The sequence below is a fragment of the Lepisosteus oculatus genome, chromosome 21 (assembly GCF_040954835.1).
Source record: "Lepisosteus oculatus isolate fLepOcu1 chromosome 21, fLepOcu1.hap2, whole genome shotgun sequence".
NCBI classification, from domain to species: Eukaryota; Metazoa; Chordata; class Actinopteri; order Semionotiformes; family Lepisosteidae; genus Lepisosteus; species Lepisosteus oculatus.
The window spans coordinates 16,057,379-16,072,698 of NC_090716.1; the positions used below are offsets into that span (position 1 = coordinate 16,057,379).

The 15,320-nt window shown below is 44.4% G+C and overlaps 1 protein-coding gene and 1 long non-coding RNA gene across 2 annotated transcripts in view; one reads left to right on the forward strand and one right to left on the reverse strand.

Moving 5' to 3' along the window:
* The window catches only part of LOC138224455 (uncharacterized), a 115,584-nt gene that overhangs the window by 58,212 nt on the left and 42,052 nt on the right, over nt 1-15,320 (forward strand). The gene's annotated exons all lie outside the window — the stretch shown is intronic.
* Nucleotides 1-15,320, reverse strand: part of hsd17b12a (hydroxysteroid (17-beta) dehydrogenase 12a) — a 47,556-nt gene that overhangs the window by 26,179 nt on the left and 6,057 nt on the right. The window contains exons 2-3 of the mRNA XM_006642442.3: nt 1,280-1,326; nt 393-468 (exon numbers count right to left, since the gene is read on the reverse strand). Of these exons, the coding sequence (XP_006642505.1) occupies nt 393-468; nt 1,280-1,326 (123 nt within the window). The remainder of the gene's footprint in view (nt 1-392; nt 469-1,279; nt 1,327-15,320) is intronic.

Below are 15,320 nucleotides of genomic sequence, written 5' to 3' on the forward strand. Positions count from 1 at the left end.
CTAAATGTTTAAAAATGTAAACCGGGTTCTTTACACCTGTCAGTAATTTGTCTGACATATACAGAAATGCTTCAATACCTTTTCATCCATTATCCCGTATTGCAACCCAAATCTTCATAAAGAATTCCAAGACTTTTATATCCTACAGACTGACTATTCATTCATCATAGCTGCTGCACTAAGGAGAGACACGGCAAGCCAGGAGCTATCCCAGGGCACAGGTAAAAAAACACACACCCAGCCAGCATTATCTTTGGAATTTGGAAGGTAGAAACAAGCAGCTGGAGAAAGCCCAAGCAAACCCCACCCAGGACTGCATGTAGCACAAGGCGACTGTGAGCCATCACTGTGCTGCCCTCACCCAGAGGATTACATACAAGATTCAGACTCACCGAGAGATTTGGAAACCAGGTCCAGTTTTTCCTGAGATCTACTGATGAGAAAGATGAAAAAACCCCGTCGAGCCAGCTGAAAGAAAAAGCACAAGATTATATGCCTGTTGCCAAGAGCAGTCATAGAACACAGAATACCAGCACACTCAGATAGAGGTACTTCTCCTCTAAACAATGTTCCTCAAGGTCCTGTTAAATCAAATTCAGTATTCTTCAGTTAAAGATTGATCATATGTGTCTGAAGGATTTAGTACCAAAAAAACCCTAAAGGTTCTTAATAAGGAACATCAATATATACAGGACACTTCAAAACTCTTTAAATTGGAAATGCACATCCTTGTTGATACTGCAACAGTGTTTTTAATCACCATTTACCATCACTGAATGTTTTGTTTCATACACCAATATTATATAAAAGACCATCTGAACACACGAAACTGTACATGTCTATCTAGGATGTCATATTTTGGACCTTATCAACAATATGTAATTAACTGCCGTTTTCACTTTTGGGATTTTCAAACTTGTCCCAGGTTAAACTTCTGAGTCACGGGGGTAATGTTCTCTGAGTAGAAACAGGATTGCAGTAGCTCAGCCCAAGATGGAGAGGACAGAGGGGGGCCTGTTGTCTGTTGAGGTGGAAGGGTGCTCACCCAGATTCTGCTGTTAGTAGATCTGAGGCACATCAGGGATTGAACACTCCAGATTAACAGAAAATGCGTAATTCCCAAATGGCACAGGATTTTCTGAAATTTAAGTGATCCATGCTTCTAAAACAAAAATAGCTTCTATTTACAGCACCATTATGACACCCACCACCCTTGACTCTCTGAGCACTAAACCCCCCGTAAGTCTTGTGAATGGAGGGCAAAGCAGTGAAGTCCTACCTCCTCCGCGTAGGCTTTCCCTATTCCGTCTGTGGCTCCAGTGACAACTAGACCAGGGGCGACAAAGAAAAGAGTCAGTGTGCAGAAAAGTACAGGGGGAGTACACTGCGTCTTTAAGGGCCCAGATAAGTACATTTAGCACAGTTTCACTTCAGTAAATCAAAAGCAAATCCACTGGATCATCAAACAGGAGCTTGTTTTGTGTACCAGAATAATCTAAGGCCAAAGTAGTAGAATTAGCTTCCAAATGCCAGGAATCCACTTTAGTGTGGCTAAAGTGCCTAATCAACCATGAGCAGTTAATTTTAGTAGAAAGAGAATAATAGTTTTGAGAATATTAAAATACAGAATTTTCTGAGAATAATTAAAGCACTGCGGCTTCCTAATGCCACGATTAATAGGGACACCGTCTGACTAAAGCGGAGAAACGAAGACTCCCACTGCGATGCGGCTTGATCCATTTCAGCAGCTCCACGATAGAAAATACCAACAGAAAACCAACATCAGTCTGTGCCAGACAGAGTCAAAACAAGATAACAAGTCTAAACAGCTGTTGACTTATGCAAGAGTCTGCAGCTTGAAAAACCTGAAACAGATCAAACTCTTTTACAGTGGAAGTCCCTTCTCAGTTAAAACTTCACAACTACAAAAGTCTGATTACATAGACAATTTCAGCTAAAGGGGATTAGAACTTGTAGAAGCTGAAGGAACATGAGGCTCTTTCTGTGGTATCTGAAAAATCTTTGAGGCCACTAAACAAAAATTGGTTCTTACAGCACGAGTGCAGAGCATTTCTGAGAGCACAGACCATTCATGAAACAGCTTTGCTCTGCGCATTACAGAGGCAAAGACTGCCGGAGAGTCCTTAACGCAGTGGGTGTACTATACGACAGGACGCGACCAAGCCAATTCACACCCATCCTGGAAAGGGACAAAAGCACTCATCATATCTGCTTGTCCACTGACCCTGTCCCAAGTGTTCTTCTGTGAAAGTGGCACGATCTTTTTTTCACACTTATATTATGGCTTCAATTCCTGAAAGTGAAACCTCTTGTTATTATGAGCTAAAAGCCTCTGTAATCAAACGGTTGCACCCAGAAGACGCCCCAGTCCAGAACTGAATGTAGCGCAAGGTGACCTTGTGCCATCACCATGCTGCCCTCATTCAAGTGCTTCCGACTGAAAACTACACGTCCTTCCCCTATCCCATACTGCGGCAAACATATGCACAAAAGTGAGTTTTAAATTTTCAGGACATTAGTGCGACACCAACTGCAGTGTGTAGAATTAGTTCTGGGGAAATGCAGCAACTTGACTCCACTAATTGCTCTCCTGTGGAGATCTCTAAAAAAAGTAGATGACATTTTCAGGATACATAGGAGTTGTTAAAGGTCAATAACTGGTCAGGATCTGCATTCAGGACAGTCATTAGACCTGCCCATTTACTAAGGCACCCAAAAGAACACACATGACAAGACATTTGTTAAGCAATGAGTCCCACTTTTTTGCAAGATTTAGGTTTTGCTTAAATGATTCAATTATGAAATAGAATCATTTAAACTGGAAAGATTACATTGACTTATTAGTATTCATTTGATAGGGACTGCAAAAACAAAGTTGTTGGCAATCATGAAGGGCTGGCACCTACACATCAAGACCAAAGAAAGAGCTGTGACTGGGAGAGACGTCAATAGTGTTGCTAATATTTCACAGTTGGGCATAAAAGGGTGGGCTGTGATGACCTCCCACGTTTTGGAAAGTTCACACCAATGTTGGCCAAAAACAGCAGACACTGGGCAAGTAAAAACTAGTCCCAACTCCTGCTGGACTGCAAGATCACTACTGTCCTTAAAGCTGACCAGCTGCCCACGAGATGGGGTGTGGTCACCGGGAGTGTGGGGATGTATACCACAGACTGGTAAAAGAGCCACCCCAGTAAAAAGGCAGCTGCTATGCAGCAGCAAGCAGGGGAATGACAAACTAAACCCACAAGAAATGCTCCTCACTGAAAGGGTTAAAGTAGATTCCATCCTGCCCGGCTGCTTTCTGATGTGCTTGCTTCGTTTGTCCTCACCTTGCTAAGACAGCAGGCTATTTTAAGCCAGTACCCAATCACCCCCGTTTCAGTTCTCACATCTAAAAATAGAGAGCCAGAAGCAGGCGTGTATTTATAGAAAGAAAGGGGAAAAAATGCCTTTTCTTCTTGCACTCTCCCATCTCAGTATTCAAGGCAGACCCTCCTGACCTCTGCTCGCCTCAGTGCTGATTAAAGATTAACATCAGCAGTCACAATGCAGTGGAGCTGCGCTGGAGGGGGGCGGGGGGCGGGGGGGGCTGGTGACGAACAATAGGATTGAAGGGAGTGAGCAAGAATCCTGAGGTTGGCTAAAAATAGAAAGGGGAGAATGAAAGGCAAGCCGTGAGCAGAGGGAAAGCTTGAAGTGAAGATGAGAGAGAATAAATCAAAAATGTATCCCCCCCAAAAAAATGAATCGGTTGCCTAAAAACCTCTATGGACAGATGACAAAGCGTGTTGTTCACTGCAGGCGAGGCAAGCGGTGTTTTAGGCAAGGAGATCACTCTCCTCATTCGGCTTTGCTGCAAGACGCCACCCCTTCACAGCCACAGGAAAACGGGAGCTCATTTTCTTCTGCCCTGCCGCCGAATTCCTGACAGGCCTCCTGTCACCTTGTGCTCCCCATCATTTAGTGTCCCACCACACGCCTGAATTCACTCTCGCAACCAAATAACCAGACAATCTAACGGCTGACGCTGAATCTACTTCAAGCATATCTGCATGTTTGCTGTACAAAACTCATTTTTAGCATTTTAGGTTAAGACCTGTATTTTGCGACGGCCAGTAGTGCAGTGAAAACTAAACAGCTGAGAGGGAAAAAAGCGGGCTGTGATGACCTCCCACACTTGGAAAGTTCACACCCATGTTGGCAGGACCCTCCTGGACAGCTGGAAAGCAGGCAAGAACAGCAGGGGCAGGACAGGTGAAAACCAGGGCATGCTGGGATTGCTATACCAGTGCTGATCCTTGAGCTGAGCAGCTGCCCACTGGACTGCAGGAGCCAAGACTCTCTATGGTGGACATCATATACTGGCTGTTTCCTTTCTTTAGAGTGCTCTATATACAGCCGTTTTAAAAACATTTAAAAAAAACAGCTCCGGGTCACAAATGCTGAATTGTGATCTGCTCAGAAGATTTGGTAACAACAGTTTGAAATTGTACCAGAGAAGGTTCAAGTGGTTTTAAACCACATTGCCCTTAACCATACTCACATTAACTTTCCTAGGCAAAGGGCTAAAATATTAGCAGACCGATATGGATGATGGAAAAACGGCTGAAACATATCTGAACCACCTGCACACACCAGGATAATCATGAGACTTCTAGTGTGTGATGAGATAGCCCGATGTAAAAGCTATAGGACTTAAACTAATTCCAGACTGTATCCCTCAACATCGAAGCTCCCAACATAAATAGGCATCCCATGTGAAATAGGGAAACGGGCTTACAGCTTTGCATTCTGGATTCTTTCACAGAATTCCTTTTCTTCTTACGACCCAACACGCACGCTGGCACAGGACTAGCACACTCGTGAGCGGAGCATCGGCCGCCGGCCCGCTCTTCGAGATTGCGGGAGCTGCGCTTTTGGCCGCGGGCAGTGAGCAGCAGCTCGTACAGGATGTGGGGAGGAAAGAGGGCCAGCAGGAGAGGGAGCAGGACCTGGGCCACCGCGCGCTTTATTTAGAAATGCTCCCGGGTCCCAGAGTGCGCGTGGGCGGGAGAGCAGCGCGTGAGGGGGATATTGATGAGGCAGAGGGAGTGGGTGGAGCTGTGCGAGAGGCAGGGTGCACAAGGAACTCGGACTACCACCGATTCCCAGTCCCAGAGACAGGAAAACGGCAAAGGTCTTGGGTCCTTGAACAGGCCTGGAAAGAGTTGGAAAAACCTCAACGCTTCCGTGTTGAGCACGGATCCAAAACTCACTGATAAACAGATGGTAATAACACTGCTGAAGTTGGAGGATAAGCAAGACAAGGAGATTACTTGTTTTTGCCCATTTACAATGCATCACATTTCAGCTAAACATGTAGTATGAATTAGAACAGAGCTAAAAATATTCATTTGAAACTGAAGGTCTTCTGATTATGTACATCTGTCCATAGCAGATCTGCATGAAACCCTGTGGACGCAGTAAACAATTACTCATGTGGACAAACTAAACAAGCGGAAATTTTGGTGTTATTAATGCCAAGCAGTCTTTCCCTCACCTGGCTTGAACACAAGTTTTGGACTCTGATCAGCTTAGTTGCAACCACATACAGTAGCAGATCAGAGACTGATTTAGTGTTCAGATTATGAAATGTGGAATTTTCGTCCTTGTTTTTTGGGATTGGCCATTGTTATTCAACTCTATTTACCACTACAAATCCCCAAGACAGCCTGAAAGGGATGAAAAGAACACAGTCAAGCCCTAAAGCACAATCAACTGTTTTTTCTGCTGCTAAAATCGAGGAATGCAAATAGAGTTCAATTTCCATTTTTTCTCAAAGCCAAGGAAAAACAATCCTACTGGTATTGCACAGTCCCACAGGTGTTGGGCCTGTCATTAACATCCTTTCTCAGCTTCCACCTCTAATGGATGAATGCTACAAACTAGTTCTGAATGAACACTACTTGGACATCAACACCATATATTGGTTTATTTTCAACTATTGCACAGAAGAAAAAAAAAGATCAGGGATATCCTCAAAAGATACTACAAAAGTGTATAGCAAAAGACTGCTGTTTGTGGAATCATAGGTTCAGATCACAGAACACTTTCAGGCACTACTGAGACAGAAAATGTCTTACAAAGATGAATCTTTACAAATAAGAGAAGGAAAGTGACAAAAGCATGAAATCATGAATGAAGGTCTGAAGGATCACAATGCACTAAGACGACTGCACTGACTCCATGCTTTTTGTCTTAAGTGTTGCTCTGGGCTTCAAGAGGACTCACACACACCCAACCAAAACATTCTGCAATATGGACCACAAACTGGTTAAATAAATTATTCACTGCCAACATGCTCTGAGCCAGTTTGCACTGGCAAAGTCATTCCCATGTAGGAGCCTAACAGCTCTACTTGGAGAGTCAGGGGGTTGTGCAACCTGAACACACAGGAAGGTAATCTTGACACTTAAAAAATGACGACCAATGCCACGGTGTATACCCTGATACTCTAAGCTCATAATCAACAGCTCTCTGTATAACACTAACATACTGCAATACTGGGAAATACCAGGACATCACCACCACAAAATGGAGGCCATCACTACAGAGGAGGATAAAATGGAAGTATTGCAACAAAGGCATCACAACCACAACAACTGGATAAAAAAAAACAGCTGACAGTTTGCAGAGCCATTTGGTGAAGTTCACATGTAAGGTGTAAGTCCCGTTCATTATCCAAGAGAGGGATAAAAAAAAGTCACCCTACAAACAACCAACCAATTTGGCATCTAGTTAATACTTCTATCCAGTTGGAAAAGGTGTCGGACACAGGTCTCAGTTTCGGTGTGGCTGTCTGGGCTTGCTGGTCTATGTGCACCGATCGCCCTCCTGACGCCTGTCGCCAGCGCGGCTCTCCAGCTGCCTCGCGCAAGCCCTTTGTGTCAGCCCCCCAATGAAGCCACTGTCTGCTCAACAGAAATGTCTGCACTGCCGCATAATGCAGTTTAGAACAACTCCTTCAGAGCACGACACCTGTCCAGGCTTCTGGGACTGTCCCACAGCCAATGAAGTGGACAGGGTTGGCATTTTACAATCCTGTCACAAATCCTACTGGGTGGGTGGGTGGGGGGAGCTAAGCATTTATACACACTGCAGTACTTTCACCCTTCCCATCCGAACTGGCAGAGACAGGACACCCCAATTCTGCAGCTCTCCAAGACAGGGGGGTGCTGGTTGGTCAGGTCAACTAAACTGGGACTGAAGAAAGCAGTGTGTGCTGTAGAGTGCGAGAGCTCGCTAAGGCACGAAAGTGAGCACTGGGGGGAAAAGACCCCTAATCCCTGCTGTTTAATGGCGTGGGAGGCAGGTGGAGGGGGTCCCCTCCTCCCCGCGCAGACACACGCGCTGCAGCGACGGTTAATCCCTACTCGTGCGTGACGCCAAGGAACCCGTGACACACGACGATAGTCAGATGCGTAAGCAAGCGCGTGAATGAGACGCTGCGTGAAGGATCCACGGATCGAGCCAGGCAGACGCACGAATCTCAAACCCAAAGTGTGGTTTTTTTTTAAGCTTAAAAAAAAAAAGAACTGGAAAGGAGAAAAAAAAGCGTGTACCATCACGTTCAGAAATATTGACATCCTGACACCACAAACTCTGCTACTAAATATTCTACAGGCTAAAAAAAGAATGGGAGAGATTAAAAATAGCAGCTCACTGCTGCAGTCTTGTCTGGTGCAGCTACAGCACTTGAATACAAACTAGCTACTCAGCTTCCTGGCATTAAACATTCAGGAGCTTCACAAAGCACCGCCTCAGCAAAGCTCTGCTGAAATGGCCATAGAGGAGCACACAAGCACGGCGCTCAATGGCGCTGCCTGCGGGAGGAGCAGGGCTCTGCTCAGACAGATGCAGCTTTTATTTCAGAATGAAAACGGGATCCATACAGTCTGCTGCAGAGACTTTTCAATCATCAAACATTCAATACCTAAAAAAGCATGTCAAATTACTTCTGAACCAAATCAGTTCAAATTAGTGGTCAAAATTAAACCAGAGGCATGCAGCAATGCCCTGACCACAGCTCAGTTTAAAACAATTCTTCTAAAATACACAGGTATGACCCACCCAACTCATCATTATGAAAACAGTAGTTCAGGTGGGTAGCTGCGTCAGCATGCGTAGGCTGCAAAGGAACAAGTAATAGGTTTATTCCATGCTGAAAAAAAGAAGAAAGAGAACACAACGTTTCGAGCAAGAGACCTGCACACTGTGCCGAAAGGCTGGGCTCCTGGCGTGGGACAGGAGCCCTCTGAGGAGCCCTGGAGACCATGCCGACAGCCTCAGACTCAGCTTGCCACCCTCTATGCTTCTGCACTAGCTGCACATTCCTGCCAATCCAGTTTCACCTCGGCATCTTCCAGGCGGCGCCCACCGCCTCCCAACCACCCTGCAAGGCCCAGTGAGCCGCAGGTTCGGGGTCTGCCACCTGAAGAGAAGAGTGGTCCCACTGTCCTGCCGCTAAGCGCACCCCACACAGGGCTCAAGTGGAGGAGACCCGTCAGAGGTGGACTGGAGACCATGCCTGCTTATCTCCAGAGACAAGTGACAGGGTAATGAAGGAAGGATCCTCGGAGGCCTCAACACATTTAGAATTGAAAACTTCCAGATGTTTTCCATAGCAAAAAGGATTAATAAAATGTATAAGGTCACGAGATGTAAGATACAAATACTTTATCCATATTTCTTTAACGTGAGCATTCTGTTGTCACGTGTCATGAAATTGGAGTGCGAGCGATGCAGTCGTTCTATACATGACTATACAGTATCGCACAGTACTAGGCTTGTATACAGCACGCCGAGCCACACGTCCGAGAGTGCTGCACTTGCTGCAAGTTCTGGCCAAAAGGACAAGACTGGACTTCATAGTCTAAAGCAGACAAATCAAAGATGGATGCTTTGAAGAACCATATAAAACAATTTGGACAGCAAAATTTTAATTCATAACAGATCTTGAAAAAAAGATACAGAGGTCTAGATATAGCATGATATGCCATTAAACATCGCCCTCTATAGGCATGACTTAAAATAGCACCAAAGGAAAAAAACGCTTCACATTTGAGCAGAAAAGATCTTTGAAAAATGTTTACACTTTAAGATCTTGTCACTGTGATAGAATGCTTATATCGTGTTATGAATTATACAGGGAAACTAAAAATATGCTATTAAGGAACACAAACAAGCTCTTCCCAACTAAAAACTAATGACCGGCCAGTTCATACCAAGATGTCCAGACAATGTACAGTATTTAGTCTGTGAATTAGTCTATTTCCAACAACTTCTGACAGAAAAAGCAGAATAGGCTCTGATGTTCGAACAAATACAGGGTGAATTCTACCAGCAGGGAGAAGAAACATTTTGTTCGTTGACCCACCTTCAGTCTTGTTTCCTATCTTTATTATGCACAACCAGGAAAGTGTGCACTCAATGGGTGTGTGTGCTGTGACAAGGAGATGCCCAGGAACAGAACATCTCCAATTCTGTGGTTCCAGTTACAATCTGGAATCTGGACAAGCCAGTAGGAAACAGTTTTGCAAAATCACCCTACATCGATCTTGCACACAGCAGGCCCCCGCAGGTTTAAGATCGAGGTATTGCTATATCCACACCCCATGTACAGCAACAACAATAATGAAGCACTGAAATATTTTAAGATTTTTGTTCCCTGAAAAATCTTTAGAATCACCTTCTTGCATAATGAGACTGGAATATAGTTGACATTTACCTTGATCAACAGACTACATCACGACAGTGCACACTAACCTGCGTGATTTAATTTCCCTTCACATTCAGACAGGACTTGGGTCTGCTTGCAATATTTGTGCATATGTAGCCTGGCATTAACACAGCTGAGCTTCACGTATGCCCTTGTTGTGGAATAAATAAAGAGCGAGCTTACAGCATGATTGGCTGATTCCAGCCTGAGCTGACTGTACCGCTCCAGTGACAATAAAGGGCATCAGAATAGCAATTTCTAAAGCTGCAAAAATAAAAGATTGAAGGCAAGAGGACTTTTAAACGGGAGAAAAGGGGAACCTGAGCTATAGATTAAGTTACAAGGGGAAGATATAAAAAGGAGAACGAGAAAGAGGATTGACTTGATGGGAGATTTTTTTAAAATAAATAAAGAGAGTCGTGACACAAACAGGAGGGAGAGGGGAGGGGGAGAGGGGATAGGAATCGCCGGAGGGAAAGGGATGGATGTGAGCGATTCACTCCATCTAGCAGGCCCAGACACGGCACGTGTCCCAGACCGTGTCTCCGTCACGTGGAAAACAGCATCTAACCCCCCGCCCCCCCAGCCCCACTGAGGAGCTCCAGTCACGTCACGACACCATTCACAGTGCAGGGGGCGCGCACGCACACACACACACAGGGCCACATTACATTCATCCCACTGAACCGCTCCGCATGAATGGCACTCCCCAACTAATTCACAAAATAAAAAGGAAAAAAACCTCAAGAAGAATGACTGAATCCCCGTGCAAGCTGTGCCTCCTGGCTCTCTATCCCCGGTTCATCCCTAGAAGTTTGTGAAAGGCTACAGGCCGTTCTTTCCAAAGGGACGAAGCAAGAAAAGCTGCATTAACCCCTTGGTGCACACATTTTTCATGGGAAGTTCTGGGCGCTTGTGAATAACCTGACTACACCAACCTCACGTTCATTAGCAATGAGAAAAACACACTCCAAGGCACAGAGGTACATTCAACCCTGCTGAAAAGCAAACCCTGCGTCCTGAAGAGGACGACACTGTCACAGATCGACTGTGAAGGCACGGTGTGCGTTCTTTTATCCTTCTGCATCACTGAATATCACCATTACACTGTGCCTGTTCGTCTGTCCTCATCCAAAAGACTTGCTATATTACTGAACACTGAGCAAGGAAGGGCACCGTCGCCAATGAACGCGAGGTCAGCCCTTGGGAAACATCAAGAACCAGCCCCCACCCTACAAGAAGACACATCAGCTGCAGCAATGCAACAGCACTCTCTGGCACTCTTATATAATCCTGCCTTTCAACAGGGGCTAACGAAGGAGGAATAGTCCACCTTAAGTGTTCACAGAGACCAAGAAGAAAAGGTCAATATTCTTGATTTAATGTATGTCCAAGCTGTGCAAAATGTAGGACCAAAGACATCAAATCATTTTTAAAAAAGTAACACCAACCATAAATCAGATTAATAAATCTTAATTATTTCTTCCATTCCTTTTCAGAGTTCAAGATTTGTTTTAAGACCGCGATAAAATCTGTAAAGTTCCATTTCCATTCAATCACATGTGGGCCTGAAAGAACTGGCCATTTGTTATCGAAACAGATGCTGGCATCCTAAATAGCATCATAGTACATCACACACAGGATCTTCCTTTATCAGAGAGCATTGAATGGAACACAGGGAATAAAGCACAGCTGTTTAGAAATATTCAAATCTACAATTTTATTGTAGAATTTCAGCTTTCATAAAAAAATAGAGGTAACACTAGAATAAAGTGGAGTACAATAGAGATGTATGGGAAAACTAGCATTGTGGTCAAGTAATTACAAATCAAATCAAAATCAAATCAAAGTTTATTTATCAAATGCACAACAGTACAGCGTGCAGTAGTAGTTGCTGGCAATGAAATGTATTTTCTGCGAGCTCACAAAAATCACAAAATGCAATTGATATTTAGAATTAAATATTCATTTTTTAAATTAAACAGTTGCTTGAGATTTGCATTTACTTTGAAGTGTTTTCACGGCTGCTCTAATATTAAGACAGTCTCAAATGAATTAAAAGCTGAAAATCAAGAGGTGAAAAACGCTACTAGGACTGAGAAAAAAAATCTGGAGGTGATAATTGCAGTACCCCAGCTCTCCAGAAGGTGTCTCTCCTAGACAAGAGCAGGGAGAAGGGTAATGATCTATATACTCGAAAGGCTTGTGCAACAGGTTTCAAGTTTGCTGCATTTTTTCCAGTGAATTTACTTCAGAACACCACATTACCTTTTTTTTGTTTGCATTCTATTTAAATGTATAGGACTGGTGGATACCCATACAAAAAATCCCTCAGGCGACAAAATCTTATCATGCTAAAAAGCGAACTACCCTAAAATCCAAGAATAACCTTCCCTCGAACACATCCAAGGCTAACTGGTTTGTTGATTGTGGACAAAGCTGTCGCAAGTCTACTTACTGTATCTGCAGTACAAGGTGCTTGACCTTGAGGGTACCCGACCTATACGATCAACTGCATTGATTAGTGGGGCGATTACTGTTAACATCCATACAGAACTGGTCTAGCTCATTCACTGACCTGCTGTCTCACCATCACTTCTTGAGAATTAAATGGTTTTGAAAAATGGACTGTATACAAGTAGAGGAAGACATCGAGCAAGTTGCTACCGAAGCACATTCTTCTTACACTACAATGTTTTAGACAACACCGGGTAATTGGAGTTCAAAACTGTGCAAGCGATTGGCTCAGCAAAGGCATGTGAAGTCTTAATGACTGAATACTGTTTGGACATAAATCCATATCCACCAGTGATAAATGTCAGCTGCTGGTGCTGAAACATGATGAACACACAGTTTGGCCATCTGCTGCGATAGTGCATTACCAGGGTGAGAATTAGTACAGCACCTGACTGGGGGCAGAACCTACATGTTGTGAACATTTACTTCTCCCACAATCCAACGCACTTTAAGGTCTTGATACATCACTAGATAGAAACTGGCCAAATACCACCAGAGCAGTACGTAAAGTAGATTGCACTCTGCACATTGCACTTTATTTACCCTGTACCCTGTCAGAAATGTCTATATCTACATTGCCTTGTCAGTATCTGTCTGTATTCGCACAGTAGACCTGGAGAACGATATCTCGCTCCTCTGTATGCTTGTACATGGCTGGACTGACAAACGCGAACTTGAGCATCAGAGACATGGAGGGCTGTGTAAAAAAAACCCATCTAACTGCTTCTTCCATTTCAGGGTCGTGGGGGGGCCTGAGCCTATCCCAGCAAGCAAGAGGCATAAGGCGGGGAAAGACCTGGACAGGGTGACATTCCACCGCAGGGATTTATCTCCACTTCCTCATGAACCACAACACGGTCATTGCAAGGCATGGATCTGTAAGGCTTCACACGAAACTTGCCAGGATGCTGGCTTAAGGAACTCCATTTTGACCGATGTTTCACTCTTCCATGAACACAGGCCTTACCCCCTGGCAGTAAACAGCCCTTCCTGAACATGACCCACTGTGTGATAAGACAGGACACACAAGACACACCACCGCTAAGGGAGCTGAAGAGGAAGGTTTCAGCACACAACAATCAACATTAATCAAAACCTTTGACTGCCCCGCCAATGTAAATCACCGTCAGGACTTGCTGGCTGAGGAAGATGACTCAAACAAGCCTCCACCTGAAGAGCACAAGTGGGTTGAAAGATCTAACCAGGGATGTGGTGAGGGGTGAGCTCATCTCAACGAGTTGTTGGGGTACAGAACAAACTGGCCATGCAGTTGAAGCCGACTCCCTTACATAGCGCTTTTCTGGACACGCCACTCAAAGCACTTGACAGGTAAAGGGGGGCGGGGCGGTGGCTCTGTGGCTCAGGATATGCGTCTGTGGCTGGAAGGCTGCTGGTTTGTATTCCGCGGCCGGCAGAGGAATCCTACATCGTTGGGCCCCTGAGCAAGGCCCTTATCCTTGCAAAAAGATGTGAAAAGGAATTTCTAATACAAGAAATTGTATATGGCCAATAAAATGATCTTATCTTGGGTAATGGGGATCCCCTCCACCACCACCAATGTGCAGCCCCACCTGGATGATGTGACGGCAGCCAGAGTGTGCTAGAACGCTCACCACACACCAGCTCTCAGTGGGGAGGAGAGCAGAGGAATGAAGCCAGTTCATACATGGTGATTATTAGGAGGCCATGATTGGGAAAGGCCAGGGGGAAATTTGGTCAGGACGCCGAAGTAACACCCCATGAAAACTTTGAGGATGTTTACTGACCACAAGGAGTCAGGACCTCGGTTTTACGTCTCATCTAAAGGATGGGATCAGTAAGCAACCAGATAAGCAAGAGGGTTCTCCATTTGAATTTGATCTGTTTTTATCCCTTCTGAATTTAGAACACCTGTTATTTATGGTCTAGATTTTCCCTTCACGTATCACCAGTTCTCCATCAACGGAGTCATTGTCAATTAGGGAATGACTGTCCACAGTTCTAATTACTAAATGAGAGAAGCTTCTTCCATCAAGGAGATGTTTCTTGTACCAAGGGGAATGCCATTACTCCACAGTTTAGGCTCTATAAATCCATCTGAAACTCCTAACTCCAAACCACAGGTGTTAATCTGATTGCTGTTCTATGTGAAATGCAGGACCCCTAGGGGTACTGCTTGCTCTTTAAAACCAAGCGCACAGTTTTCAAGAAGGAAAGTCTACAAGGTGGCAGACGTCCTACACAATACCTCCTCGTTAAACCTGATTCACTTGATTTGTCGTTTAATGAGCTATGTGAAAATGAAATCATTATTAAAAGCAACTGATATTTTATCTGAAGAAGTGTCTGTGCAGGACAGCCACTGAGCAAATTAAACGAGATACTGCAGAAATTAATAATTTGGGAAAAAACAAACCCTACAAAAAAACAAACCCCAGTATCTTTACTTAATTTACCTTCTGGTTTTGAAAGCATGAAAAAACTCTGTCACTGTGTAGCTTCTACCAAAATAATGATTGCAAAACATGTGGAATGAATTCTGCAAAGAAAAATGCATTTTGGTACTGCATATTCCTGGAGACTGTTTCTGTGGGTGTTGAAGATGCATGCAGGCTGAGCCCCCTCTCAGGGTCCCGTCCGGGGACAGACCGGGTCCCTTCTTGTCTGTTCAAGGAACAGGTCCTCCTGCCCATCGGCACAGGACACTTCCTTGTGCCCTGGAATGCGTGTTAGGTTCCTCTTTGGCAGACGGACTGCAGAATAGCAACACTGTTTCTATAACAGGGTGACAAGTTCTACACAATGCTCTATATAAGACCCTGTTAGGGAGTTACAGAGTTTTAACATAATATTAATTGATTTAAACTCTGTCCTTTACTGTATATCCTCATATTGTTTGCCTATAATTGCTTCCCCCTATTGTCTAAAAAACATAAGCCTTCCCCCCCCCATAAGTAGCCTCTTCTTGCTCTGCATTTCCCATTTTGAGATTATAGTTTGTTATAAATATATGCAACACCTGGATTTACCCATTAATGGCAAA